The 25,415-nt window shown below is 51.4% G+C and overlaps 12 protein-coding genes across 12 annotated transcripts; 7 read left to right on the top strand and 5 right to left on the bottom strand.

The window, feature by feature from the left end:
• Nucleotides 1–47: 47 nt before the first annotated feature.
• Nucleotides 48–3,633, bottom strand: QC764_207030 (uncharacterized protein). Its single transcript, XM_062944418.1, has 3 exons — nt 1,799–3,633; nt 860–1,746; nt 48–793 (listed from the first exon to the last, which is right to left on the bottom strand). Exons 1-3 carry the CDS (start codon nt 2,085–2,087, stop codon nt 269–271), a joined length of 1,701 nt encoding a protein of 566 aa, XP_062803239.1. The 5' UTR covers nt 2,088–3,633; the 3' UTR covers nt 48–268.
• QC764_207020 (uncharacterized protein) lies at nt 2,569–3,936 on the top strand. The gene is made up of 2 exons (XM_062944417.1): nt 2,569–3,441; nt 3,548–3,936. The coding sequence occupies exons 1-2, from the start codon at nt 2,880–2,882 to the stop codon at nt 3,700–3,702; spliced, it is 717 nt and encodes a 238-aa protein (XP_062803238.1). The 5' UTR covers nt 2,569–2,879; the 3' UTR covers nt 3,703–3,936.
• Nucleotides 3,937–4,618: 682 nt separating this feature from the next.
• On the top strand, nt 4,619–5,833 carry SDH3 (cytochrome b subunit of succinate dehydrogenase, Sdh3p). The gene is made up of 3 exons (XM_062944416.1): nt 4,619–4,823; nt 4,982–5,051; nt 5,118–5,833. Exons 1-3 carry the CDS (start codon nt 4,784–4,786, stop codon nt 5,560–5,562), a joined length of 555 nt encoding a protein of 184 aa, XP_062803237.1. The 5' UTR covers nt 4,619–4,783; the 3' UTR covers nt 5,563–5,833.
• Nucleotides 5,652–7,869, bottom strand: taf6 (histone H4-like TAF Taf6, SAGA complex subunit). The gene is made up of 2 exons (XM_062944415.1): nt 7,200–7,869; nt 5,652–7,141 (listed from the first exon to the last, which is right to left on the bottom strand). The coding sequence occupies exons 1-2, from the start codon at nt 7,588–7,590 to the stop codon at nt 6,132–6,134; spliced, it is 1,401 nt and encodes a 466-aa protein (XP_062803236.1). The 5' UTR covers nt 7,591–7,869; the 3' UTR covers nt 5,652–6,131.
• A 435-nt stretch (nt 7,870–8,304) lies between these two features.
• Nucleotides 8,305–10,555, top strand: QC764_206995 (uncharacterized protein; the record flags this gene model as incomplete). The annotated part of the gene is made up of 3 exons (XM_062944414.1): nt 8,305–9,727; nt 9,782–9,972; nt 10,029–10,555. The coding sequence occupies exons 1-3, from the start codon at nt 8,985–8,987 to the stop codon at nt 10,553–10,555; spliced, it is 1,461 nt and encodes a 486-aa protein (XP_062803235.1). The 5' UTR covers nt 8,305–8,984.
• Nucleotides 10,556–11,602: 1,047 nt separating this feature from the next.
• QC764_206990 (uncharacterized protein) lies at nt 11,603–12,856 on the top strand (the record flags this gene model as incomplete). The annotated part of the gene is made up of 1 exon (XM_062944413.1): nt 11,603–12,856. One exon carries the CDS (start codon nt 11,603–11,605, stop codon nt 12,854–12,856), a length of 1,254 nt encoding a protein of 417 aa, XP_062803234.1.
• Nucleotides 12,857–13,506: 650 nt separating this feature from the next.
• Nucleotides 13,507–14,107, bottom strand: QC764_206985 (uncharacterized protein; the record flags this gene model as incomplete). Its single annotated transcript, XM_062944412.1, has 3 exons — nt 13,507–13,637; nt 13,704–13,984; nt 14,028–14,107. The coding sequence occupies 3 exons, from the start codon at nt 14,105–14,107 to the stop codon at nt 13,507–13,509; spliced, it is 492 nt and encodes a 163-aa protein (XP_062803233.1).
• Nucleotides 14,108–14,928: 821 nt separating this feature from the next.
• On the bottom strand, nt 14,929–18,012 carry QC764_206980 (uncharacterized protein). Its single transcript, XM_062944411.1, has 3 exons — nt 16,532–18,012; nt 16,119–16,474; nt 14,929–16,062 (listed from the first exon to the last, which is right to left on the bottom strand). The coding sequence occupies exons 1-3, from the start codon at nt 17,047–17,049 to the stop codon at nt 15,371–15,373; spliced, it is 1,566 nt and encodes a 521-aa protein (XP_062803232.1). The 5' UTR covers nt 17,050–18,012; the 3' UTR covers nt 14,929–15,370.
• Nucleotides 18,013–18,226: 214 nt separating this feature from the next.
• QC764_206977 (uncharacterized protein) lies at nt 18,227–18,853 on the top strand (the record flags this gene model as incomplete). The annotated part of the gene is made up of 2 exons (XM_062944410.1): nt 18,227–18,600; nt 18,666–18,853. The coding sequence occupies exons 1-2, from the start codon at nt 18,468–18,470 to the stop codon at nt 18,851–18,853; spliced, it is 321 nt and encodes a 106-aa protein (XP_062803231.1). The 5' UTR covers nt 18,227–18,467.
• A 1,372-nt stretch (nt 18,854–20,225) lies between these two features.
• On the top strand, nt 20,226–21,535 carry QC764_206975 (uncharacterized protein; the record flags this gene model as incomplete). Its single annotated transcript, XM_062944409.1, has 4 exons — nt 20,226–20,457; nt 20,514–20,581; nt 20,664–21,043; nt 21,097–21,535. The coding sequence occupies 4 exons, from the start codon at nt 20,226–20,228 to the stop codon at nt 21,533–21,535; spliced, it is 1,119 nt and encodes a 372-aa protein (XP_062803230.1).
• FAL1 (RNA helicase) lies at nt 21,180–23,390 on the bottom strand. Its single transcript, XM_062944408.1, has 5 exons — nt 23,159–23,390; nt 22,056–23,096; nt 21,803–22,004; nt 21,443–21,736; nt 21,180–21,228 (listed from the first exon to the last, which is right to left on the bottom strand). The coding sequence occupies exons 1-3, from the start codon at nt 23,259–23,261 to the stop codon at nt 21,946–21,948; spliced, it is 1,203 nt and encodes a 400-aa protein (XP_062803229.1). The 5' UTR covers nt 23,262–23,390; the 3' UTR covers nt 21,180–21,228; nt 21,443–21,736; nt 21,803–21,945.
• Nucleotides 23,391–23,537: 147 nt separating this feature from the next.
• On the top strand, nt 23,538–25,359 carry sap61 (Pre-mRNA-splicing factor sap61). The gene is made up of 2 exons (XM_062944407.1): nt 23,538–23,764; nt 23,831–25,359. Exons 1-2 carry the CDS (start codon nt 23,675–23,677, stop codon nt 25,238–25,240), a joined length of 1,500 nt encoding a protein of 499 aa, XP_062803228.1. The 5' UTR covers nt 23,538–23,674; the 3' UTR covers nt 25,241–25,359.
• Nucleotides 25,360–25,415: the final 56 nt, after the last annotated feature.

The raw sequence follows: 25,415 nt of genomic DNA, 5'->3' as shown, positions 1-25,415 counted from the left end.
AAGAATGTCCCTCTCGTCAGCACACAGAGCACGTGCAGAGTCGCCAGTCAGAGAAAGAAAGTTGAAATCTTTGTTGTCGTCCAATAGTTCTATCGCGTTATCCCGTCCCATGCCCAAACGAAGTTGAAAGTTCGTACCCAGCCAATAATTTAATGCTATGCCGTTGAAAGTAAACCCTGCGCCATATATATGCAAAGACAGTCCTTATCTCATGTCCCATTCATCGTCTCATTCATGATTCATAAACGCTCATGTTCTCACGCCATTATCACAGCGAACCATAACCACTATGGACACTGGCATTTCCGTCCCACAGGAGCGGTTGCGCCGTCGCCTCCCTGGGACCTGTTGTTGGAACCTTGTGATATCTCATCACTTCTTCGCCCGTCTCATCAATAACCGTCTCCGCCACAATAGTGTAGCCACCAAGCTTTGGTAAAAGCTTGGTCCACACCGCCCAATACACCACGCCCAGCAGCAAAATGGCAATTCCCACGAGAGGGAATGCGTAGTATGGATAGCCATCGGCGTTCCAGTCGCTGTTTGGTGGGATGAAGGGTGTGATGGCGAGGAAAATGTTGAGTAGGAGGTACACAATGGTGACCGGAAGCCACGTGCGCCACGGCGACGACCAGTTCTCGGACTTCTTGAACTGCAGGTAAATAAGCCCACCAGCAACCATGGTGTTGATCCATGCTCCTGGGTATGTGTACAGATTGACAATGAAGTTGTAGGCCGGGCCGGGAGGGGGTGCAACGAGCACAATAACGGTGACGATCCAATGCAAAAACAGCTGTAAAGGTGGTCAGTAAAGTTCGAGTGGTATCAGTCAGAATAGTCAGACTGGAAAAGAACATACCGCTGCAGCAGGGGTCCGGAAGGGCTTGGTAGAAGCCCAAAAGTTGCTCCATGGTAGGATTCCCTCCTTTGCCAACTCCTGGTTGACACGGGAGTGGGCGAAGCTGACGGCGAGAACATTCCCGATATTGCTTAGGGCGACGAAAGCCGGCAAGCTCCTGGCGGCGATGCTCTCTCCAAACATGTTGCGGAAGAAGAGGCCAGCAACAATAACCTCGGACTTTGCCAGCTCGGCCTTTGGAATAGCCGCAAAATAAGCCACATTCGCCAACACATACAGGACGGTAACTCCAATGACCGCGAGAGGCGCCGCAATTTTCAGTGTTCTCTGGGGATTCTTGAGTTCTCCCATGACATAGTTGGCGTTTTCCCACCCCTTGTAGCTGTAAACAACCTGCAGGAGAGCGGTAGCATACGCATAGGCCCCGCCACCGCCATACCCATCCCCCTTTTCGATGGCCCAAAAGTTGTCGAAGTTGTGAGGGTCCGGGATCAAGCGGTATCCTGCCAATGCCGCAAATCCAGCGAAGACAATGAGCAACAAAACCAGCACCTTGAAGACCCCGAGTGCGTTGGTAAGTCGCAGGCCCCATGTGGGTTTGATTGCGTGGAGGAGCACGACGAATGTCATACAGGCGACGGCGATTATCCGTGGAACCAAGCCATCAGGCATAGGGTGACCGCATGCTAGCAGCACATATCGACCGAATGCAAGAGAGTTGCCAGCAGAAAACCCGAGCAAGATCATCTGGACAGCAAAGACGCTTGTGATGAGAAATGGCGGTTTCCGGAATACACGTTCCAGGTAGTTCTTCTCGCCTCCAGAGCGTGGAATAGCAAGGCCAAATTCGAGGTAGACACTGAGACCGGACAGAGTGAGAAGTCCAGCTGTGCTTTGTTAGCAAACATGAGTTGAGTCACTAGGAACCGATCAACTCACCGACTGCCCACAAGAGAATACTGATGCCAACCGAACCGGTCGAAGCGAAAATACTGGATGGTGTGGAGAATATGCCGGTGCCGATCATCTTGTTGAGGATCAAGAAGACAGCACCTGTGACACCAATTTTTCTCGAGTCTGGGACTCCATATCCAAGGCTGCTCCCCGTCTTTCCGCTGAGTAGAGAACCGTTCTCATCGTAGACCTCGCTGGCGGCTTCACTGTCGACATGGTCGGAAAACGTGTCATTGTCGACGGGCGGCTTCTTGTAACTTGTGGCGTCCGCCATGGTGGAAGGCTCTGAGTGAGAATGGAGTTCCTCGGATGAAGGAACCCTAATTGTGTTGTGCAGAGAGGCGGCGCTCCTGCAAGGTTGGTGAACCGGTGTCGACGTAACGATTAACGCAGGGTCCGGTGCACAAACCGCTTCAAAGCCAAAAACGCGCTGAGTGGGAGAGGTAGAAGAAAAGCGCCAGGTTCGAAAGGCAGATAGCCCAATATATTGGGTCTACAATACTGAGATATCGCCATCTTCGGAAGTCATGATCTGAAGCCTCTTCAGAGTCATCTGTCTGCCATGCATCCTTAGTCGATTGCGTGCTCGTGAGACCTGATGGCGGTCATGTCATTGGTCTCCACCATTCCCAGCGCCGGGCTCGGATATCGGGCGGGTGTCGGTGCGCACGCGATTCGACGTTGAACTAACCAATCAAAATTGTCAACGGTGACCCCAGTAGCTTCTTCCAACGTCAACTCATCCACCTCAGCCCAGAGCATCGGTTTCTCAACCGTTTCTGATGTTCTTGCGGCGTGCTCATGTTTCGCGATTTTCGGCGATTTTGAGAAACTAGGCTTCACGCTATCTCGTTTTCTTGGCTTTTTATCAGCATATCCAAACCTACCAACTACATCAACAGCCGGGCTGTGACTCGAGAATCAAACTTTCAAACATATCGGTGTCATCTTCAGATGTGACCTAGTCTCAAACTGCACTGCCAACATGGGTGCACTCTCGCTTTAATACTTCCTGTCTTCTCAAGCCCTTATCAACACCATTCCCCCCCTGGTACCCTCGCCCAAGATGAGTGCCCCACCTGACGACACCATGGGCAACACAACAAATGGTTCTCCAGAAGCAGGAGACAGTACGGCAGCGGACCCTTCAACTTCAATCGCATTCACGCCTCTTCATAAACTTCCACTCGAACTTCGGTTCATGATTTACCGCCACACATGGGAGCCAAAAACCATCACAATTTCAAGCCCTGGCGTTGGCAGAATCCATGTCTACCCCGAGCTGCCTGTAACCCTGCGCATCAACAGCGAAACCCGACAGGAGACATTGAGGCACTACTATGAGTGTAATATCTGGTCAAGATATGTCAACCATACCACCAATGAGTCCGGCGAGAGATGCAGAAAGGCATATATCAATCCATCTTTGGATACGCTATTCCTGGATCACTTCCCAACTATCACCAGGATCGATATCCCCACCCCCCCGGTCAAGAAGCCGTGCCTACGGATCATTTTAAGCGCATACATCGACCAGCCGGGTGCTCTTGAGCTATTGCACGCCAAATCGGGTCTCGAGCCGCTCATTCTTGAGATGGAGGTCGAGCAACGAATCACAAGAAGGAGAAGTAGGTCAGGTTCAGTGACAGGCTGGACCTCTGGATCAGCTGAATCTGACTAATTGACGGGCGTATCATTGTGAAAACTGAAGATCAGGGCGCTGACAATATTCAGGGTTATGGGGTGGCCTTGTTACTGAGCGTGGAGGAATATATACCCCTTGCTTTGGCCCGTGCCCAAGGACGTCGTTTAACTTTTGGTTCGGCCAAAGAATCAGTAGAAGGAGAAGGGGGTTAAGCTTAGCTTGGTCCTATGCATCAGCAGAATAGATTGATTGCCGGGCATGTCAAAGGCCAAGGCGCTGACGATCTCGACACTCAGGATCAGGAATGGGAGGGTTCAAGTGTATGGATGTGCAGACTTTTAATAGGACAGAGGCCGTCGTTTTACTCTGACCTCTGATTTGTGGAAGAGATGAATCAGTAGTCATTGCTCATGTTGATCCAAGCAATGTAATTCAATATGTTGATGAATGCAAATGTTATCGTGACGGTCTTGATGCGAGAGCCTCCACAAAAACTACTCGTTGGGCTTACAGAAGCTGGGTTGTCTCTGCCAAAGCGATGTTCATGCTCAGCAGATATCAATCTCAAAAGCTTGGCTCATTCAAGACTTCATCCATACTTGATTCTCATCCAGGTGCCAAATAAAATTGGAAGTATGCAGCGAACACGTTCTATCAAACGAACAGAGACGGCCCGTCAAGTATTAGAGCCAAGCGTTGAGGTGAGCATGGTGTACCCATCACTCCACACATTGGCGACATGACAGCGACTGCCAAGCGATGACCAAAAGCGCCAAGCCAAACACAAACGCAAACACACAAACCAAAGAATGACATGTAGATCTCTTTTTGAAACAGCAACCAGACTGAGGAAACTGGAGACTGAGATTAACGACGGATCTCTTTCTTCTCTGGGCACCCGTAGACACCAAAGCGTCTGAGGTTACCACTATATTGCATCACCGACTCGCAAAACAGTGACGCTGTGGTTGAGCTCCCATACTATCTGAAGAAGAAAAAGAGGAAAAGGCAAGCAAAATTTTGGCGCGCAGATTTGCATTTTGATGTCGCAAAGTGGGGCCGGGCGTTGGAGCGTCACGTGCTCCCTTTCAAAAAAGCCAAAAGAGAGCTGCACGGTCCACCTCATCCCGCATTCGAATCATCTGCTTTGTGATTGGTCGCATCAAGCCGAGGTGCCGACACCTGCCGGGTTCGAGGCGTCGGATTCCCGACTGCTTCTCAATTGCCAACTTCGCGACAGCATCATTGACCTTCTCTCTGCTCAAAACACATTGGGGTACCTGCTTCTGCCGCCAGTTCACTTTCACACACGCAAACCACACAAAATGATTGCCCAACGGACAGGCACGACGGCTCTCCGCAGAGGTACGCAGCCCACTATCCTGCTGGACAAAGCGTTTTCTTTTTTGCATCGATATACACGGACAACCGGGAACTTGGGAGGAGAAGATATCGCATGGACATGAAAGGACGTCGTCATCACCAAACCGATCGCTAACATCATCTCTCCGCAACCTTCACAGTCGCCGCCAACCCCAATGCCGTCTTCACATCCACCTTTGCCAAGGCTGCCATGTCCCAAATGCAAACGAGGTACTTCCCCTCCCCCTCCAACCCACGATGATACGAACCAACCAATCTAACCCCCCCGGAATCCAGACAAGCCACCACCCAGAAAATCTCCGCCACCGAAGCCCGCTCCATCCTAGACGCCCAACGCCTCAACCGCCCCGTCTCCCCCCACCTCGAAATCTACGACAAGCAGCAGACCTTCTTCGGCGGCTCCATCTGGCAGCGCTTCACCGGCTCCGGTCTCTCGGGCGGCCTCTACGTCTTCGGCGCCGCCTACCTCGCCGCCCCCCTCCTCGGCTGGCACCTCGAGTCCGCCTCCCTCGTCTCCGCGTTCGGTGCCCTCCCGTTTGCCGTCAAGTCCGGCGTCAAGTTCCTCGTCGCCTGGCCTTTTGCCTTCCACGCCTTCAACGGCGTCCGCCACCTCGCCCTCGACCTGGGCATGTTCATGAAGAGGCAGCAGATTGTCAAGGGGGGGTGGTACATCTGGGGCGCTTCGTTGGTCAGCGGGCTGTACTTGGCTTTCTTCCTTTAAAATGTGTGTGAATAGCGGGCAAAAGTTCTATTTGGAAGAGAGGTCAAATCATGAAAACTGGGGGGGCAGTGAGGTGGGGGAAGAGACCAGGAAAATACCAAGGGCAGGATAGGGGGTGAGTGTGTGAGTAGGAGAAGGCAGAGCGGGGGAGTCAAGTTGCAGAATGTGTAACACTGGTAAGGAGAGGGGGAAAGGTTATAGACGGCCGAAGCCAGGACACCATCTATATAGCCACAACAGAGCATGTTTTTTGTCGCTGTTTGTTTATTATGCAAAGATTATTTATACTTGCATTGATCGCTATTTTTGCAGAAACCAGGGCTTGAAGATGATTCAATGTTGGCCCCTTCTTCATGGATATAAAGTTTCGTTGTGAATCGGCTCTGTTTGACCACCCAAAAAACAAACCCGCAAATCAAATATCAACGGTTTAGCAACCTTTCTCCTTTTTGCCGAAACCTCCATAAACACCAAACGCCGCGCTGTCCAAGCCAGAGAAGAACCCCTTCCCGAATGTGATGATGATTATGATGATCATGATGGAGTCAAAGCCAACCAAACAACCCCTCCTACTCCAAGTGCCGTACCTCCAAGATCGCCTTGTTGAGCGTGTGGTCCGCCAGCGCGAGCACCCTTCTCCCGATGGTCTCCCCCAGGAAATCGACAATCTGCTGCGCTTCCCGCTCGAGATCCACGCCGTTGACGCCATTGGCATTAGGCTTGACGTCACCCCCGACAGCACCCTTGATCGCCTTCATGATACCGCCTACCAACATCTCGTACTCGAGTTTATGCGCCTCACCCTTGTCGTGGAGGGGTTGGAGGACGGCCTGGTCGAAGCTCTTGACGTTGGGGAGCATAAGGATCCGGACTGCTTCCGGCCCTCCGGCGGCAGCGACCCCACTTATGGCGCCGAACAGCACGGCCGGGGGACGGTTGGGTTCCATAAAGTACTTGAGGCATGTCCTGGTGAGCTTGGGGCGGAGTTGGCGGTTGCTCTTGTTATACTTGGTTGCAAGAACACCAAGGAGACTGGCGGCTAACTCGCGGAGGCTGTACTGATCTTTGACTGTGTCGGTTCCGTCTTCGATACCGCCTAGTTTGTTGGACATGAGGCAGGTGAGGATCGGGGCGGCGAGGGAGCTGGCGTAAGGGTCGAGGAAGAAGTTGGGGTTTTGGATGATGGCTTCGGTGAGTTCCATCATTTGGCGCAGGACAAAGAGATCATCGAGGCGGAGCGTGACTTGATTCGCAATGAAGTTGACAAAGTAGGGGAGGAGCTGGTGGAGGCCTGGGTCGGAGCGGACGGACTCCAGGGCGGCCATGCGCAATCGGGTCTTTTCTTCATCGGGGTCATCGTCGAGGATAGCAGATTGGATCTTGTCGAAGTAGAGGATAAGCTCTTTGCTGATGACGTGCTTAACGGCTGGTCGGAAGGAGACATTGTCATTGCCGGCGAGGGCAGCCAGGGCCGGATTGGCGCCTGGGCCCTTTGGTAGGAGGTCCTTTGAGGATGTTTCGGCGGTGGTTGGGTTCTGGGGGATTGAGGGTTGGACGCCTTCGAGGGCAAGCCAGTGTGCTAAAGCAAACAAAGGTCAGTTTTCTTGTGAATCACACAAGTCGCATACGATACTAACAGGTGAAACTTGTATCCCGAGGGACCTTCGGTAGCGGCGCGTTAATCAGCTTCTCGAAATCCACCTCCTCGTCTTCGATGTAGAACAGCGGCTGGCCGGGTCCCAGGCTCGCCTCTCCATAGCGCAAGGGTCGGGTTGATTCATAACCATACAATGGTTCGACTTGTAGTACGCGCATGGCATTGGAGACATCTTGGACAGTGAGGGTGGTGCGATTGGAGGCCCTCATGAAGCGAAGCGACTCGATGATGACCTGGCCGATCCGATATTCGACATCCTGGGCCAGCACTCGCAGCGGTTCATCACCAAGGGAAATTCCTATTGAATCGGCCACGTCTCTGACATTTTCTGGATTCCAGAGCAATTTTGGATTGGAATCGTTTGCAGCCATGTTTGCGACACGGTGATGTTTGAATGTGGTGATCTGCCGCCGTTGGAAGTCTTGCGGTTGCAGCTTGCGGTGGCTCTGGGTCGCTGTGGTGAGCAAAAGCAGCCGCGGTGAAGGCGCGCTAGGCAAGGTGGGGCTGCTCTCGGCGGGTCATTGATGTGGTCCAAGCACGAATTTTTGGCAGTTGGGGGCCTGCAGGTGGCACGTGATGGTGCTGCCAGGTACGTAGTATGCACGGACCAAAGCTCCTGACCAGCCTGCGAAACACCACCAAGCCAGATCGAGAAAAATTAACAATAATTAACAATAATTTACACGTGCGGTTCCTGCACGCCATCTACCGTTTTGCAACATGTTCAAAGAACTACGCTTCTTAACACGTAGGGCGTAGGGTCAGTGAGCTAGCAGATGAGGCTCGGACTACCGTAAACTCGCACCACTCCAGGTTCTTCCGATGCCAAACTAACCTCCTCCAGATAAGCGTTGTCACAACCTTCCTAGCAACCAGCCAGAAGACCCGAGCGAATGGCCTTCGCACCCGTGTTCTGTGCACTGTTTTCTCTGCAGCGAGCTGTCAGATATGCATATTCATCTCGCTTGTCATTATGTTCGTCGTGACACAGCATGCTACTTCATGCTCCTGATGCACTCCGATACCAAGCCGGTAGGAAATCGGGTGGCTAGCGGTCTTGGTCCGGCTTCTGCTATCAAACTAGGCGCAGTTGACCGGGATTCCTGCAGGTGCTGGTGGCAACTGCAGAGCATACTACCCAGGAACAGACACGTCGCTGGCCTTGATATCCACTGCTCCAGATCACACCAGTCAATGACGACTCATGCTGCACCAAGGTCAACAGAGCTGACATTCACGCTGAGAATGTCGGTGAATCTAATACCTGGGCTTGAGGATGTTGGTATCTGCGTGCACACCTTGACGGGAAGCCAAGCCGCTCTGTCGGCCGCCTTACAGCGAAGAAATTACTTCGGCCCTCCGCGATGGGTCAAGACCTCATTTCATGTTCAATAAACCAATCAAGTTCCCGGAAGACACCGAGGAACCAGCCTCATCCTTAACCATGCGTATTAATGTATTGTCTCAGAGACACTGGCGCCTGTGGAGTAGTGGCAAAGGACAGAGCCTCAACCGGCGTACATTGTGTTGAGGCTGGGGGCCAAGAAGGATGGCAGTCATCCCCCGTAGTGACGGCTCGAGAGAGCGGACGTCTTTCTTGTTCTTCCTATTTCTACATCATTCTCTGCCCTCCATCAATCCATTGCTTGTACGCCAAAACCACTTATCAGCCCCGATATTTACGCCCTGAGATTTGCGCCCATCTACCACAGTTTTGACATTAAGCCAGTCATTCCCGCTCGAACGTGTTTTTGGCTCTTCGGCGATGCCATCCTGGCCTAACATGGTCTCACTACCAGTTGACCAGACACCTTCACATCGAAGATCACCAGAACCTTCTCAAAATCCTACAAGCTGCCATGACGCGCCTTCCATTACTCAGAACTGCCGACATTCATGCCCCGATACTAGCACGAACGATAACATCAAGCGGCTTGATTTCTCAATCGCTTTGGCCGGGGACTGGAAGGATAGGATTCCTCGTCGACTCCCAGAAACGCCATCATATGCAAAGACCAAGAGTCACGATTCAAAGCCCGTGGACGCCAATCAAAACTTTCTGACATGCCTGTCATCGAAGATTTCCGCGTTAACTCTCAACCCTGACTCTTCACACCCGCCAGGCCATCGATCCGATGTTGAGCTCTCAATTTCTTTGGCCGTTCATGAGAAGGCATGCTTCACGACAGATCAGCTAGGCGACGCGGGTGGCACCGTAGACTCCTCACGTGCAGAACACGATAATCAGCCCTCGAACTCGATGACCAAGTTGGCCATCACAACACGAGCCACGAAGAGAATGAAACGCAAGCGTAACTCTACAGCCGATGATGACCAAGAAGAGGACGAAGAAGGTGACGGCGACGATCGGCGTTGCAGCGACGGGAAAGAAACGCCGTCATCAAACCGTCCGATGGCTTGTCCTTATCGTAAATGGGATAAAAAGAAATTCAACTACCACGAGTATCCCAAATGCACAAAGAGCTTCCGCGACCTCACCGATGTCAAGTACGTTACACTTTTCTGTTTTTGTTGCAAGTTTTCACTAACAGGATTGTGCAGGCAACATATCAAGAAGGAGCACGTTCTAGCTCCATCTGAACTACCAAGCCATCGTCGCCAGGGTTTTGAGAACGGTATCAATCAGTATGTGGTAGACCAACTCAGGGACAGAAAAGATCGCACGAAGATACACGAATGGCCGAGGTTGTGGGTCTTTCTTTTCAACGACGATACCAACATTCCCAGTTCTGGTAGGTAGTACTACGTTCTGCTTTTTGTTGTCCATGCTAATGTCTCTTTCATTCAGACTACGAACCTTGCCAGGTATTCGAGTCAAACGAGGTGACGGATATGATGAATCAGCTTGCCGGCCACTTCGGACCCCCTAACGTAGGCACCGACACTGCCATAAGAAACATTCAGTCCGCATACCTTACAAATCGAAACACAGTAACCCATGTGACTGGGGCTCCGAAACGAAAGAAGGACGGGAGACAAAAGGCCAGGCATCTCAACACAGGCGCACAAGGGACTCAACAGGTCACCAGCCTCGCCAACGACAGGTATCGGAAACTTGCACCCAGAGCCGCTGATGACAACACTCCTGCGCGTTTCGAGGACTTCACAACGGCCTCCTCCATCATGGGCTCCCGTGCCAGCCCAGTTAGACGCTCAGCTCGACTTACTTCCCAGCCGGCTCACAGTGTCTACCCCCCCGTTCCTGAACCGTGGGATAGTCTGCAACACTTCCCCGAATATGGCGCCGACTCTGGCTGGACATCCAACGCTCGTGGCATTGACCAAGACATGACCGAAAATGGTAACCAGGTCTAGATGTGTCCATTTGTGCTGGCATTGCTGCTCGCTCTTATGCATCAGGTCGCTGCTCAGAATCTCAACATTACTGAGCATGTCATCGATGATCAAACAATTCCAATTTGTTCTTCTTGTGTTGCTCATCATGCATTTCTTTATCATTTACACTCCGATTTTCGGTTTACCTGTTTAATGTCTACTACCAGTACATAGATACTGAAAATGGTGTCGTGGTCGATTCAACATCGGCGTATCTAGTTAGAATCATGTACTTATCGTCTTTCCAGCACAAATCTCACCTTTTCCCCTGTTTTTACAGATCTCAAAAGCCCTTCTCGTGGTTGCCAGTTGCCAAGGATGTTTGACCCCACCAACAATGAAGCCCCTGAGCCCCTGAATTGGGGTAAATAAAGAGTTGCAGATGTGCGGGGTCATGTGGCAGTCTCCCGCAAGCACATCGTAAGGCACAAATTGTCGAATGCTTAAAGTGCCAAAATGGAGCAGTTTTGTTGCGCTAAGGGTAGGATTAGATGTTTGCACTCATACAAGGTTGAAGGTTGAAAGAACCTTGAAGAATACAGTGTCTGCGGCCGTTTGGTTGGTCATCCACACTAATGAATGGCAGCCCACTGGGGAAAGTCGTCGCTCTGCCACAAAACAAACGCCGACTTGAGTTAACCTCGGTGCATTGGTGGCTTGATCAAGGCAAAACACCTGTTGAATGTTAAACACTAAAAAACTTAAAATTTGCTGTACGCCACCAAACAGTAAGAGCTTTTAGCGGTAACCTTGCGGTGTCCTCGTACTGGAAGGTTTTGAGCACAAAATCAAGATTTTAATCGGAAGGTTATCCCTTTCCACTTTTCCGCATACCTTATAAAACCGGACGCAACCTTTGGATTCTTCTTTTCTTACCTCTTCCGTTTTTTTTCCCCTAAGAGTCTTCAATTGAACCTATCCAGTCAGATTACAAGCGAGCCCAACCACAACACAAACAACATTGGACAATATCAACCGCATTTCTTTGCGTGGTACCTTACTTATCAAAGCCCAAATTCCAAGGCCATGTCGGTTCCACTACAACCATATGGGCCGGCCTTTCAGCGCCTTCAACAGCGACTGGCCCGCGCAGCAGCCTTGCTACAGGAAGTATCAGTACCCCCGCCATCCCTCGACCGTCAATCAAACGCGTCGACGCAAGATGACTCGGATAGAGCCTGGGTGCGATCTGGTGACATGTACGATGACAATGACGACAATGATGACAACAACGCCGACGACGATGGCAATGAGGACAACGACGACGACAGCGACGGCCCCAACCACATTCAGGAATATTACGATGGCTTCGATCAGTACCCTCCAGAGACAAGGTCCATGCTACAAGTTGCCATCAGCATCAAGCGCACACGTGCCGGCGATATCTTTCACATGCTTGTCACCGCCGGCCCTCTCATGGGTCTTCGACTCTTCGTCATCAACCGACCATCATGTGTCGGACCGACTCTTGGCATGCTGATGACAAAGTTCGCCGATCAACACGTCGGCTCAAGTACCCCGGACTGCGCAGAGAGATTTCTCACCTCGCCTTTCTATGCACCGGTCATCTCCCCCCGCATCGAAGCGCTACATACCCAAACGACTCCACCATTCACTAGGGACCCAACCCATCGGTACGGGCTGACCCAACCAACCATTTACACGGCCCTCGGTGGAAACAAAAATTTCATGACTTGGCAACACGCCATGCTGTACTACATCCTCTATCAAAACGTCGACCATCACCTCGACGGGTTGATCCCCAGCCCTACCGACATCCCTCAAGAGCAGATACCGGAAAACATGATGCAGATGGATGCGTACCTTGCCGGAAGACATTACATCCCGCCGTCGGACATTCCAGAAGCAATCACCAACGCCCTGGACACCAGAGAGATCAACCCCGAGGAAGAAGGAGTGTCTTGCATTATCTGCATGGAGAATGTCGAGGAAGGCGAGGAAGGAGCACAGATCAGAATCTGCTCTCACGATTCCTTCCACAAGGGCTGTCTCACCACTTGGTTGAGGATGAGGAACACATGTCCCTATTGCAGAGCGAGGGTTTATAAGAGATCTGATTTGGTTGATAGTATGGCATGGCTGGGAAGAGCTCCCGCACGGTTGGGGGTCATTAATTGGCAGCGGTTCCATCCTGGAGAGATTCCTTGGTTTGCTTCCCCGGCGCCACCCGAGGCTCCTGCTCCAACAGGTGAAGAAGGAGTCGGGCTTGGAGAACCATTGCAAGAAGCATCATATTGGGAATTTATCGTTATGGGATGATATCCGGGTTAGGGTTGTTTGGCGGTTGACGTGGCTTGCGATTGACTTGGGAGGCAGGAGGTTGAAGGAGATACGACGAGGTTCGGACAGTTTTGGTGGATATTTTGCACGTTTTGCAGGGGAAGTCCGGAGGGTTTGGGAGGTATATGCAGGGTGGTCAACAAGTCAAGCTGCCAAGGCAAGTCAAGCTGGCCGGATTTTTGCGCAAGTCAAATCAAATCCAGGGTAGGCTTAACCTACCGGTTTGCCATGGCCCGACAAAGTCTTCTTTTAATTTATATATATTAATAATAGCTAGGTTTATAGTGGTAAATGTATTAAGTTGGCCCCTGTCTTTGTGCCACAAATCGGGACTGGAAAGACTACCGGAAGGCTTACAAGTCGACAAGTCAAATCAAAGCCGGTGAGGACTTCAAGTCAAGTCAAGTCGGCCTTCGACTTTACTTGACTTGACTTGTTGACCGCCCTGGGTATATGAGGACGTCGTGGGCAGTGTATTTCATTTTTCCTTTCTTTTCTTCCTCATCCATTTTGCATTGCGTTGCGAAGTCTCTACGAAGGCACCCCCAACAACCGCCAAAGACCATTCCTTTATGCCCACCACCATTTTGGCCCTAGTTCCATGCCCTTCAGTCACGCCCTCGCCAGAGTCAATGTGTCAAACCACTTGTTATGGAAGCTCCGCACCAGCTTTGGTTGTTGGCCTCCCGGGTCGTCACCTCTGGCATATTCAACACCAGTTTGGAGAGCCGGGTCACTTCCTCATAAGTATTAGCCGCTCCTGCAAGAATCCGAGTGAGTTAGCTTTCTGATGTTCAGCGAAAATGTTTCAGCAATTCAAACATACTTTCCTCAACATCAGGCAGGTCCATCACTTCGGATCTTGCCATCTGCTCGTCGGTGATGACCAGCTGCTTGAGATTCTTGAATTCCTTGAGCATCGGAATGAAGTCCTGGACTGTGCATGCTCTTTGCTCGATATGTTGGACTTGGTCCTCTTCAAGTTCCTCCCACACCATATGGTCGGGTGTCTCCCCTGGCCCATGCCATGTCCACTTCAAATCCAGGTTGCCATAAATCGATAGTTTTGAGATGTCGGAAAAGAGGGAATGAATAGCTGATAAGGGCCTATGTGTTAGTGTCGCCGCACTTTTCACAATTGAACACATACCTGTCTTCCCGATTCCAGGAGTTCTTTGCTGGAAAAAGAGAAGAAACCTTGGTTTGGTCGTTCCACACTTGAAAGACCATATGTTAGGCCTTACCTTTTGATGTTCGCTAGGGCTCCAGCCGCTCCTGCATCTCTTCACATGCAGCTTACTACATTGGAAGAATCCAAACCGGAACAATTCAAGAGCCTCGAAGCTATCCAACGCCGAAGCCTTTTTCAAGAACAAGCCCATAACTGGCCAAAAAGGTACATACTTCATTTCTTCCAAATATGATTGGCAGTCGATGCATAACGTGGTGAGGTTCGGGCAAGATCGAATAACGAGCCTCAGTAGTGTCCGATTTTTGGGAGACTGACAAGGTCTGCACTGATGGTATTGTTGGCAAGTGGCGACTCAAGCCAGGAAAAGGAACAATGGGGCATGAGCCGAAGGTGTATGTCCACGCGGGATTCGACATATAATCGTCCCCCCTGAGTGTCGAAAGTACAGGCATGTCGTTCAGTACACGCATTGCCAGCCAAAGATCGACAGCAGGTGGAGCATCAAGACGGGACCTCCAATCTTTTTCCCCTTTCTGTTTTGGAGGGTGATACTTGACACGCCAAATACGATAATCGATCCACGTGTTATACAACAATGCTCGACTACTTGCCTGTGAGGTTCTGAAGGCACTTTCCAGAGTTTTATGGCAGACTTACGTAATACCTCGAGATAGTTCCGCGACGTTGGAATGAATGTTAAGTGCAAGACAAGTAAGGGGCCAATATTCAGTTGATCGGGAGAATAAGTACTGGAGGTGCACGTGCCATGGTCTGTACGCTCTACCAAATAATAGAGACTGCAGGGTCTGATCGTACCTCTTTATTTTGGCCAAAGGACCAAAGTTGGGTGGGTTCAACATTGAAAGCAAAATACCAGAATTAGCCATATATTAAGCCTAGTAATTGCGAATATTTTGATACTATCTTCGCCTCATTGCACTCAGTATTGGCTGTGTGGTAAATGTTGCAAAAACTGGGAATAGCTTCAAGTGAGTGGGCTCCACAGCAAAGCCTCGGCCAAAAGTGGTGCATTTCCAAGCCAAAAAAATCCATTGAGAAAAGGGCCTATTATCAAGGGTGCGATCAGGCCTTGATACAAGAATGACGAATGTAACTGACGCCCTGCTACTGTAAGGTAGACGACTTGTCTAGTCCCCAACTTCCTTCCCAGAGAAAAACTTCACAACCCAAACCAGTCAATCTAATATCCAAACAAGAAACCCCTTGTCCCCGACCCGCCAATCACACAAAAATTATGTTTCCAACCAATAAACCAGCCTCCCAATCTCAAACCAACCCCCTTACTTCTCACTCAACCCCTTAGTCGGCACCGTCTCCAACTCACTAGTCTCCCCCTTCCCCTCCTCATTACTCGCCGACCCAGACTCAAGATCATCCGCCCTTGTCCCCTCCTGCATAATATTCATCCCCGCCGGCAACACCTTCTCGAACTCCCTCCCGCGCTTCTCCGGCCCAACCGCAACCCACGTCGCGATCCCAAAAGCGATAATCGCCGTCGCGATGCCCATCACGGGACCATACGCCTCCACCATCTTCCCAGAAGCACTCACAACAAACGTGCTCTCGGCTATAGCATTGACGATCTGCGCTGATGGGGAGGAGATCATATTGCCGAGCTGGTAGGTGATACCTGGGAAGGATGAGCGGAAGGCAGGTGGCGAGAGCTCATTCAAATGGATGGGAATCACGCCCCAGGCACCCTGGACAAAGAATTGCATGAAGAAGCCGCTTGCTGAAAGACCACCTTCATCTGTGGGGAGAATCCACGCAGGGATGAGCGCCATGCTGATGAGCGACGCGACGATGATTGTTCTGCGGCGGCCGAACCACTGGGAGATGTACCCGATGATGGTCCCTCCCACGCAAGCGCCGGCCTTCATGATGATACTTGCCCGACTGGCTCCAGCGTTCTCGAGCTCCTTCTGCGTCAGCATAAAGGTCGTGTAGCTGTCTTGGGAGGTGTGGCTGTAGTCTATCAGGGCATGCGTCAGTACCAACCCAGCCAACGACTGGGGAAATAAAGCTTACAGTTGAACCACGTCATCAGAATGATGCAATAAACGCACATCTTCCACTCTTGCGCAAGCATCACCCGCGTTTCCTTCCAGAACGCAGAGGGGTTTGCCTGCGCCTTGCCAGCAGCGCGAGCTTCGATGAACTGCCTAGACTCGGGGAAGAGACAACGTACGAGGCCAACAAAGATCGAAATAGCGGCGGCAATCCAAAAGACTGTCTTCCAGCTCTCCGTCGCGCCACCAACACCCAGATTGGCACAAGCAGCGCACACATATCCGAGCGAGTATCCTTGCTGGAGGATTCCAGACATGAGGCCGCGGGCGTCGACTGGGCTGTTCTCTAGGGCCATAGCGATAGCATTGCCGTAGCTATTACACGGTGGTCAGCACCTGGTCAAGGTTTTGGGCAACGAGAGAAGAACCTACACTCCGCCCATGAACAAGCCAAACAGGGCTCTGACAGCCAAAAACTGCTGGAACGTGCTGCTGTAGATTGTGGCGATCTGCAACACACCCAATACAATCATGTTGAACACCATGGGCCATTTCCGTCCCCACTTGTCACCAGCGAGGCCGAACATCGCCGCGCCTATTGATCGAAGTAGCAGTGTGAGCGTGATGGCGGTAGATATTTCGGTCTTTGTCGTGCCATAGTAATCAGCCAGCTTCTTTTGCTGAATCGAAAGAGCGTGGAAGTCAAAGGCATCTGCTGTCCAGGCTGCGAAGCCGACGATGAAGAAGAGCCAATCACGCGCTGATAACTGGGCTAGCAGGCTGATGGGGTTCTTGAGAGGGATCGGACGCGCCCATTCTGTCCTTGTATGACCAAGGTGATCTGTGACGACGATTCGTTGCTTGAAGTTGAATAAATCCCTTACGCCTTGCTTTGCTGTAGGAAGAATTCCCTTGGCGATGGGATCAGCTGGCTGATGCGTTGACTCCATGAATGTGGTTTATTCTTGTCAAGTAGCGGGTGCGGTTAGGGAAGCGAAGAGAGAAATATGTGGGGGAAGGGAAAAAGACAGGACTATCGGACTGAGACCGACCGGTGTCCGTCTTATCTGGAACTCAGGGGACCGGGGAAGAGACCTGCATTCTTTTGTAGGGCGGTAGGTCAGACATGATTAGGGTAAGCGTGTTGCCGCTCACGCAGTGCCTGATGAAATCACGATTCTCGTAAACCATGAATGCCTCCCCCTCCCCCTCCCCCTCCCCCTTACTTGCCGACCGCGTCGAGTGTGACCATGGGGAGGGGTCAAATGTGGGGAGCCCACAAAATCCGGCGAGAAGGCTGCATGTAGGGCATGGAGGATCAACGGCGCCGGACTTTTTGACGGCGGCGCGAATGCTGTTGAAGTGTTGATGACAGGACGTCATGTGGAATTGGCTTGGCTGCCAAAAGAAGTTTGAACCTGCCAAGCACGCCATTGTGGCTTGCCAGGCGCCTTGGCATATGCTTGATTGACGATGCCAAGTTCGACAAGACAGTTGACTGCCGGCTCCCGTCTCTTGAGCCAATGGGCGAAGATGCTGTCTCAGATGTCGGCGGAAGGCGCGAGCCCATTGCTATTCTGAGCTTTCACCTCCATGGTCCCGTTGTCTACTTTGGCGTCTTCAAACGGATGTGAGCCATCAGCCATGGTCAACCATACGAGCCCATGGGTCAACAGGGCGGAGGGGAGCGGGGCAGAGTCTACGCAAATAAGCTTTGCGGGGAAATCATTCCCGGATGGTCAGCAGGGGACGACGGGCGACTCAGACTCCTCAACGGGTCTACCTAAGGGGATCTATTGTCCGGACATGTGGAAGTCAGAGCCCGGTTATTTGGCCGAGTGAAATGGGTCGAGCCAGTGAAGTGTGCGGTATAGCGTGCTGAGATCAGTTAGTTTGACCTGCGGCTTTCCTCTTCCTCACATCCCACCTTCCTAATTTGCAGTTCACCGCTGATCCATCATTCGATCGCCACGATTCTGTGTTCTGTCAGCGGTGGAACATTGTTCCAATGTGACTTGAAGAGAAATGTTTATCCTGTTGTGGTACGTGACATGCCTTTTGAACGAGGATATCAACAGCCAGCTGCCACCTTATCATATGATTGGAATCCTACCAGCGTTGTGCTGATGGGGAAAGAATGAAAGCTATCATCTGTCATCTTTGACCAAGCAAGCTGCAGCTTCAAGCCGAGGACTGAGCTGTGCAGAGGCTTGGGCTTTGTTTTTGCCAAATTCTGACGGCGAAGAAACCCCAAATTCTTATCAGTGACGATGATATCATCTTCGCCTTGGTATCTTACCACATTGGTCAAGATAAGCGCGGACTTGAGCCAACTGCCAAGATGATAGCCGCGTAGGATTCTGAGGACATGCCTTGTGTTTGGGCCACTTTCCCTACTTACTTCCACGAGTACCTCATTCCCAGCCCCTTGATGAGGAAGTTCCCTGGCCAGCTCATATTCGTACTTGATTTTTCCCACGCAAGCAGTGTCATTTATACCGGTAAGCCTCAGGTCAGTGATTAACAATTGATAAACACCAAATTTTAACCCTCAAAAATTTACTAGATATCAAACAACCCAACATCATGATCAAATTCCAAGATACATCCCTCATCAAGTCTGAATTCCCCATCGACTACCCAAGCCCAACCCAAAACCAAACCGAGGCAAAATACACTCCGATTCTAAACCGTTCCGTAATAGGATGCTACAACACCGTCGACCCCAGAAGCGACCCAACGCTTATTCTCTAAATAGATACCACCTGACGGGTATTATAGGCTCAAAGACCACATAGCGAAAATTGTAAACCATTTTGGATGTTTTCCTAAAGAACTGCTTGCTCAAGGAGATGCCGAGACCGTGAATAGCATATTCGAAGAAGAGGGACGAATCTAGGGGGTCAAATCGACAGGTGTGCCATCATTAGAGCACGAAAAATGGTGGTGCGGACTGCGGCGGAATGAGATAAATCTATTCCTTGATTTCCTGGGATGCATGATGAAAGTCAGCCCGGCGGATCGTATGCCGGCTGTGAACTTGTCCAGCATCCGTGGATGACCAAGAACATGGATCGGTAGGACGAGGGCCGTTTATATTAAGCAGTTAGGTTGCTTTCTGCAGAATATCGATTTATGTGAGGATACTCGATGGTATCTGTGATGCTGGGCCCTAAGCCGGGCTGGCACGCATGTCATCGGATGTTTTGTCGAGCCGGATCATCGCTGGGATTCTCAATGCCAAACACGCACGGCTGTCACGACTTTCATGCGGTAAAGGCTTCTTGTTTTCCCGCCTCAAAAGAGATAGACTGCAGGGTGCTAGACTCGTTGCATCTGATTGCTGATCAAAATTGGGATACGGAGGTAAGGTCGCATTGGTGTCGAAAGTCGGCCATATCATGCTTGAAGCCGGAGAAGTACTTGGCCGGCAACCAACTTGAGTGAAAGGACATGGAAACCAAAGTTAGCTGGAAATAACTCGAAAAGATCAGGAGAAAAGCTGCAAAAAGAAGTCACGAGATTGATCATTTCCCCCAAAGTCACAACCCTCAGCGCGGCCTCGTTATTCTGAGAACATAGGGGACTACGCCGCCAGAAAATCTTTTGTTGTAAAAGAGAGAACGCCCACCTTGGGAGTTGAACCCGCAGTATTGCCCACCAAGTGATAGTTTCGTGTTGAAGGAGACCGCTGATCGCTTGAACAACCATAGTACAATGTGACTGTTTTTGATGAAAGCAGGAGCGAACTTGCTTATGAAGGGCAGGCGTGGCCGAGTGGTCGCTCTTTCCCCCTTTGCAACGGACACGGCTGGCCCCGCATCCCACCAGCTCAGCGGGATCAACCACACCCTGAGATCGACGGAACAGCCAATACCGGGATGGTGCTCAAGCATTGATCTCCATATTCAACACATACGTGACACAAGCCATGGGCGATTACAACCAAAAGCTGAGCTCAGCCATCTTCTTGCTCATAACCAACCCCGTGTCTCGTCACAATCTGAACTCATCATGTCAAGTGTTTCTCAGCCAAGAACAAACAGCCCGCCATACTAGAAAGAGAATGTTCAACCATACCTGTTTTGAGATCATCAACAAACAGAGTCCAGACCAGACTTGAGGAATGTCTTCTCCAAGCAATGTCACCTTTCCAAATCTCACCTCCAACCCCGATGAGTCCTACCAGGTTAACATCATCGCCTGTGCCGTGATCACATGGGTTATTGGAGCAACATTTGTAGGACTGCGGTTCTACACCCGAGGGATCATACTTCACAACATCCTCGGAGCAGAAGACTGGCTTATACTACTGGCATTGGTCTTTGCAGCAGCAACATGTGCAGGCCTGATTGAGCGTAGGCATACCCCTTGACACCCCAGCTAACTGATTGCTAACCAAATCGAGATCCAGAAGCGGTTTACGGCCTAGGAAAACACACACTAGATATCAACCCCGACCTCATCATCCCAATGGCGAGGGTGAGCACTCTCCGAACCCCATACCCACTCCCACAGCCCCTATTATCCCCAGAGTTCAACCCACTAACACCCCCCCTTGCAGGCAGGCTGGTACACAATCCTCTACTACCTCCTAACCCTCCTCCTAACCAAACTCTCCCTCCTCCTCCTCTACCTCCGCCTCCTAACCTACCACCACGCCCGCTACTACGTCCACCTAATCCTCCTCATCGTCATCCTCACCAACGGCCTCTGGACCCTCGCCACCGTTTTAACCGCCTGCCTCCCCCTCCCCGCCTTCTGGGACAGAGCAACTTACCCAAACGCCTACTGCCACCCACGCCCCTTCTGGCTAGGGAACACAGGCCTTCACATCGGCACCGATATCCTTTTATACATCCTCCCCCTCCCCATAATCGCCAACCTGCAAATGAAGCCAAAACAAAAGGCCATGCTATACGGTGTTTTCGCTTTGGGTTTCTTGTACGCCACTTCCCCCTTTACCCAGCACTGTGATTTGGCTAATGGGCATGTAGTGTCTGCACAATATCGGCAGTCCGCCTATGGGACTTGATCGAGCAATACTCCCGCTCCGACTTCACCTTTGACAACGTCAGCATCGCCTACCTAACCTGCATCGAGATCAACGCCGCCATCGCCTGCGCGTGCTGCATGACGCTCAAGCCGTTGGTCAGCAAGCTGTTCCCGAGGTTCTTTTCCGGGTCCAATAGCGACAGCTTGGAAACGCCAGGGGATGTGGAAGCTGGGCCTGATGACGCTGGCAGAGTCGCGGAGCAAAAGGGAAGGAATCCGCCTACTATCGGGTCGAAGCCTTCACGGAGGGTGGGCGATCAGGATAAGGAGACGTGGATTTCAATGTACCAGAGTCAGAGGGATAGTGACAGTTTAGAGCTGCAGGAGAGGGACATCGTGGAGGCTGAGAAGGGGGCGTCGCAAGCAATAGCAGAGAAATAAGGGAACAGAGTTCTTGATGCACAATGTAATCGCTGACTTTGGCCTGATAATGGACCGCCATCCCTTTTCATAAGAGTGACCACTGAGGTTTGACAGGTGCACATCCAATATCCCGGTGCATCACCCCTTTTCTGAGTAAATAATTTGACACTACTGGTAGCGCTGTGGTATAATGATACGTAAATTTGCATTCTCGCATAGCTTAGGATTCAGGTCGAGTCAGCCATGCCGTCAGAAAAAATAATGGGGAAAGGAAAGGCACGTTACCTTCTTATTCTGAGGCCCCTTTCCTCCCAACCTTTTTTACCGGACCCTGTGTCGCGGGGCAAGCCAGCCCTTCCCTGACTTGCCGAAATGGTCTACTGTTGACAGTAGCAGTACATGGAAAACCGACCCATCCTCGACCATAATCAAGCAATGAGGTCGGCCACGTTCATGGGCATTTCGTCGATTTGAGTGGAGTAATACACTAGACACAGTTAGCTGACTGCGATCCAAATGGGAATTGAAAAATACTCACACTCGATATCGCGGAGGATGCGCACATCCTCCGTCGTCACGAAGTTGATAGCGACACCCTTACGCCCGAACCTGCCCGAACGACCGATGCGGTGGATGTAGTTCTCACGATTGCTGGGAAGGTCGTAGTTGATGACCAGACTGACTTGTTGAACGTCGATACCACGAGCCCACACATCGGTCGAGATCAACACTCTGCTGTTGCCCTGTCTAAAATCCTGCATAATGCTGTCACGCTCCTTTTGTGGCATGTCACCGTGCATACTGCTGACAGTGAAGTTGGCCTCCCTCATCTTGTCTGTCAACCAGTCGACCTTTCTCCTTGTGTTGCAGAAAATTACGGCTTGGGTGATGGTAAGGGTATCGTAGAGATCGCACAGGGTGTCAAACTTCCAGTCCTCCTTTTCGACGGCAATGAAGTATTGCTTGAGGCCTTCGAGCGTCAACTCGTCACGCTTGACGAGAATACGAACCGGATCGGTCATGAACTTGGTCGTCATGGTAAGGACATCGTGGGGAAGAGTAGCGGACACAACCACAACCTGAGTGGCGGGTGGCAGGTAGCGGTACACGTCGTAGATTTGCTCCCGGAAACCCTGGTTGAGCAGTTCGTCGGCTTCATCCAGAACCAACATCTTGATATGGCGGGTGCGCAAGTGGCGACGTCTGATCATGTCGGCAACACGGCCAGGGGTGCCGGATACGATGTGCTGGCCGTAATCGAGCTTGCGAATATCCTCGCCCACGTTTGTTCCACCAATGCAGGCATGGCACTGCACGTTCATGTAATCACCCAACGCCATGACAACGCTCTGAATCTGTGTCGCAAGTTCGCGGGTTGGTGAGAGGACAAGAGCCTGGGTCTCGCGCACAGCGGTATCGATGACTTGGAGCATACTAATGGAGAAAGTTGCCGTTTTACCAGTACCGGATTGGGCTTGGGCAATGGTATCGCGACCTTTGCAAATCTGAACGATAGCTCTGGACTGGACGGCGGACGGCGACTCGTAGCCGTAGGCATAGATACCACGAAGGAGACTCTCTGTAAAGAAACAGTAGTCAGTCTTGACGATCAACGTAGCCTCGCAAGCTTAGAGATCCTACCCTTCAATGACATGGACTCGAAAGTTGGGTGGACCGTGACCTCCTTCGAGGTCGAGAACGTGAGCTTCTCATCGGCCTTGCGATCAATACCACCTTCAGCCATCTTGATTTTGGAGTTGGCGCAAACGGTGAGAGATGGGGTGCTGTGTATGGTGGATGGACGTATGTGGTTGAGGAGGGTTGAAGCAAGCTTAAACAAAAGTTCTAGTGGAATGCGCTGCTGAAAGTTGAGGCGGCGCGACAACTTGAACTGTGGGGCGGCGCAAGAACAGCGTGACCCACCCAAACTTTTTGCCCGGCCAAACTCCGGCAGAAAGTGAACAAGCTCGCGTGGACGCGCGCGTGCGTCCGTGCGTCCGTGCTTTCATATGAATTGGCTGCGAATTGGTGGCGCCGAAAAAGATATCGATAACAACCAACTTCGAGCTTTGGAGCTTTCCATATTCTGCAATCCATTTTCAGTGTTGCTCTATCTGACCACATAGAACCCCAGCGAGACACATATTGACGACCAAAATGTTGTTGGAGGAGCAGAGATACATCCATGAGGACCTGGAGCGCCTCGAGCAGGGAATTGCAGATCGCATGGGCGATGAACCAAAACAGGTATGTCGGGATGGCCTCCATCCAGCACCGTTGACCGCCTCACACTTGATACTAACATCTTTATAGATTCGCGATCGCTTGAACCGTGACCATGAAGTCTCCCAATTGCTCGACCAGATCCAAAAACAGTCGGCCATCCTCCTATCCCTCTACGAAGATAAAGCCAGCGAACGATCAAAAGAAATCTTGGACATCAGCTCCGGTGATCCATTTAAAGAGTTCAACGCCCAGTACAACAAGATCAAAGAGCACCACGGGAACTACCTTAGCGAGCAGGCCGAGAATTCAGAGCAATGGTACAAGCCGCGGAAAGGGCCCGATCAGCCGTACATTGTGGAGAGCATGTTCTCGGGCGAGGAAGCATATGGACGATATTTCGATTTGCACACCTGCCACGAGGCGTACCTGAACTTGCCAAACGCGAAGCGCTTGGCCTATCTGCAGTACCTCGAGGTGTTTGACGACTTTCAGCCAGGGAAGGGTGGAATCAAGCGGGCAGATAAGTTGACGGACGACTACTTCAAGTACCTGGGTGACCTTGCTTCATACTTGGAGTCTTTTATGCGACGGACTCGCCCACTAGAGAACCTCGACAAGGTGTATGAGGGCTGGGAGAAGGAGTTTGAGACGGCATGGGAGAAGGACGAGGTGCCGGGGTGGCAAAAGGAAGCAGCGGCAGCCAAGAAGAACGCGATGTCGCGCAACCTTTCGACATCTGAGGCGGTGTGGTGTGAGGCCTGCGAGAAGGAGTTCAAGAATGAGAACGTCTACAAGGGGCACTTGAATGGGCGGAAACATATCAAGGCCGCCGAGATCTTGGCTAAGTGGGAGGAAACAGCTGCTGTTGGAGACAGCCATGCGCCTGTTGCGCTGGCGCATCGTCTGAGGGAACGCGCTGTTGCCGAGAGAGAGTTTAGGGTCAGGAAGCTCACTAGTGCCATGAGTACCGAAAAGGACGATACTCGTGTGAACGTGGAGCGACGGCAGGGTATGACAGAGCGCGAACGCGCCCAAGAGTTGGAGAACTTTTACAACATGTCAAACACTCCACAGAATCAAGCGCCCGAAGAGGAGGAGGACAACGACGATGACGACAAGATCTACAACCCCCTCAAACTTCCGCTGGCCTGGGACGGCAAGCCGATCCCCTTCTGGCTGTACCGTCTCCACGGCTTGGGCCAGGAATTTCCCTGCGAGATTTGTGGCAACTTCGTGTACAGAGGTCGTCGCGCGTTCGACAAGCACTTCAACGAGACGAATCACATCACGAACTTGAAGCGTCTCGGCATCACGAATACCTATCTGTTTCGAGACATCACCTCGATTGCAGAGGCCATGAGGCTCTGGGAAAAGATCCAAAGGGAGGAGAAGAAGCATCATGTGGATGACGGGTCAGTTGTGCAGATGGAGGATGCTGAGGGCAATGTCATGCCTGAGAAGGTTTACCTTGATCTTCAGAAGCAGGGTCTGTTGTAGTCGCACGGCAGAGAGTTGGGAAAATTGTTCACCGGAGTTTTTATCGCATGCAAGGTTTCAGGATTATGTAGACTTAGCTAATACCCAGCATTTCGCAATTGCTTGATTATCTTGTACTTCGTTTTGCCTGGCGAAGGGGTCTCTCCATGTTGAAGTCTGAACAGGTCTTGGCGCT

The sequence above is a fragment of the Podospora pseudoanserina genome, chromosome 2 (genome assembly GCF_035222485.1).
Source record: "Podospora pseudoanserina strain CBS 124.78 chromosome 2, whole genome shotgun sequence".
In the NCBI taxonomy this organism is placed as follows: Eukaryota; Fungi; Ascomycota; class Sordariomycetes; order Sordariales; family Podosporaceae; genus Podospora; species Podospora pseudoanserina.
This window is presented reverse-complemented; position numbering and strand designations above follow the sequence as displayed.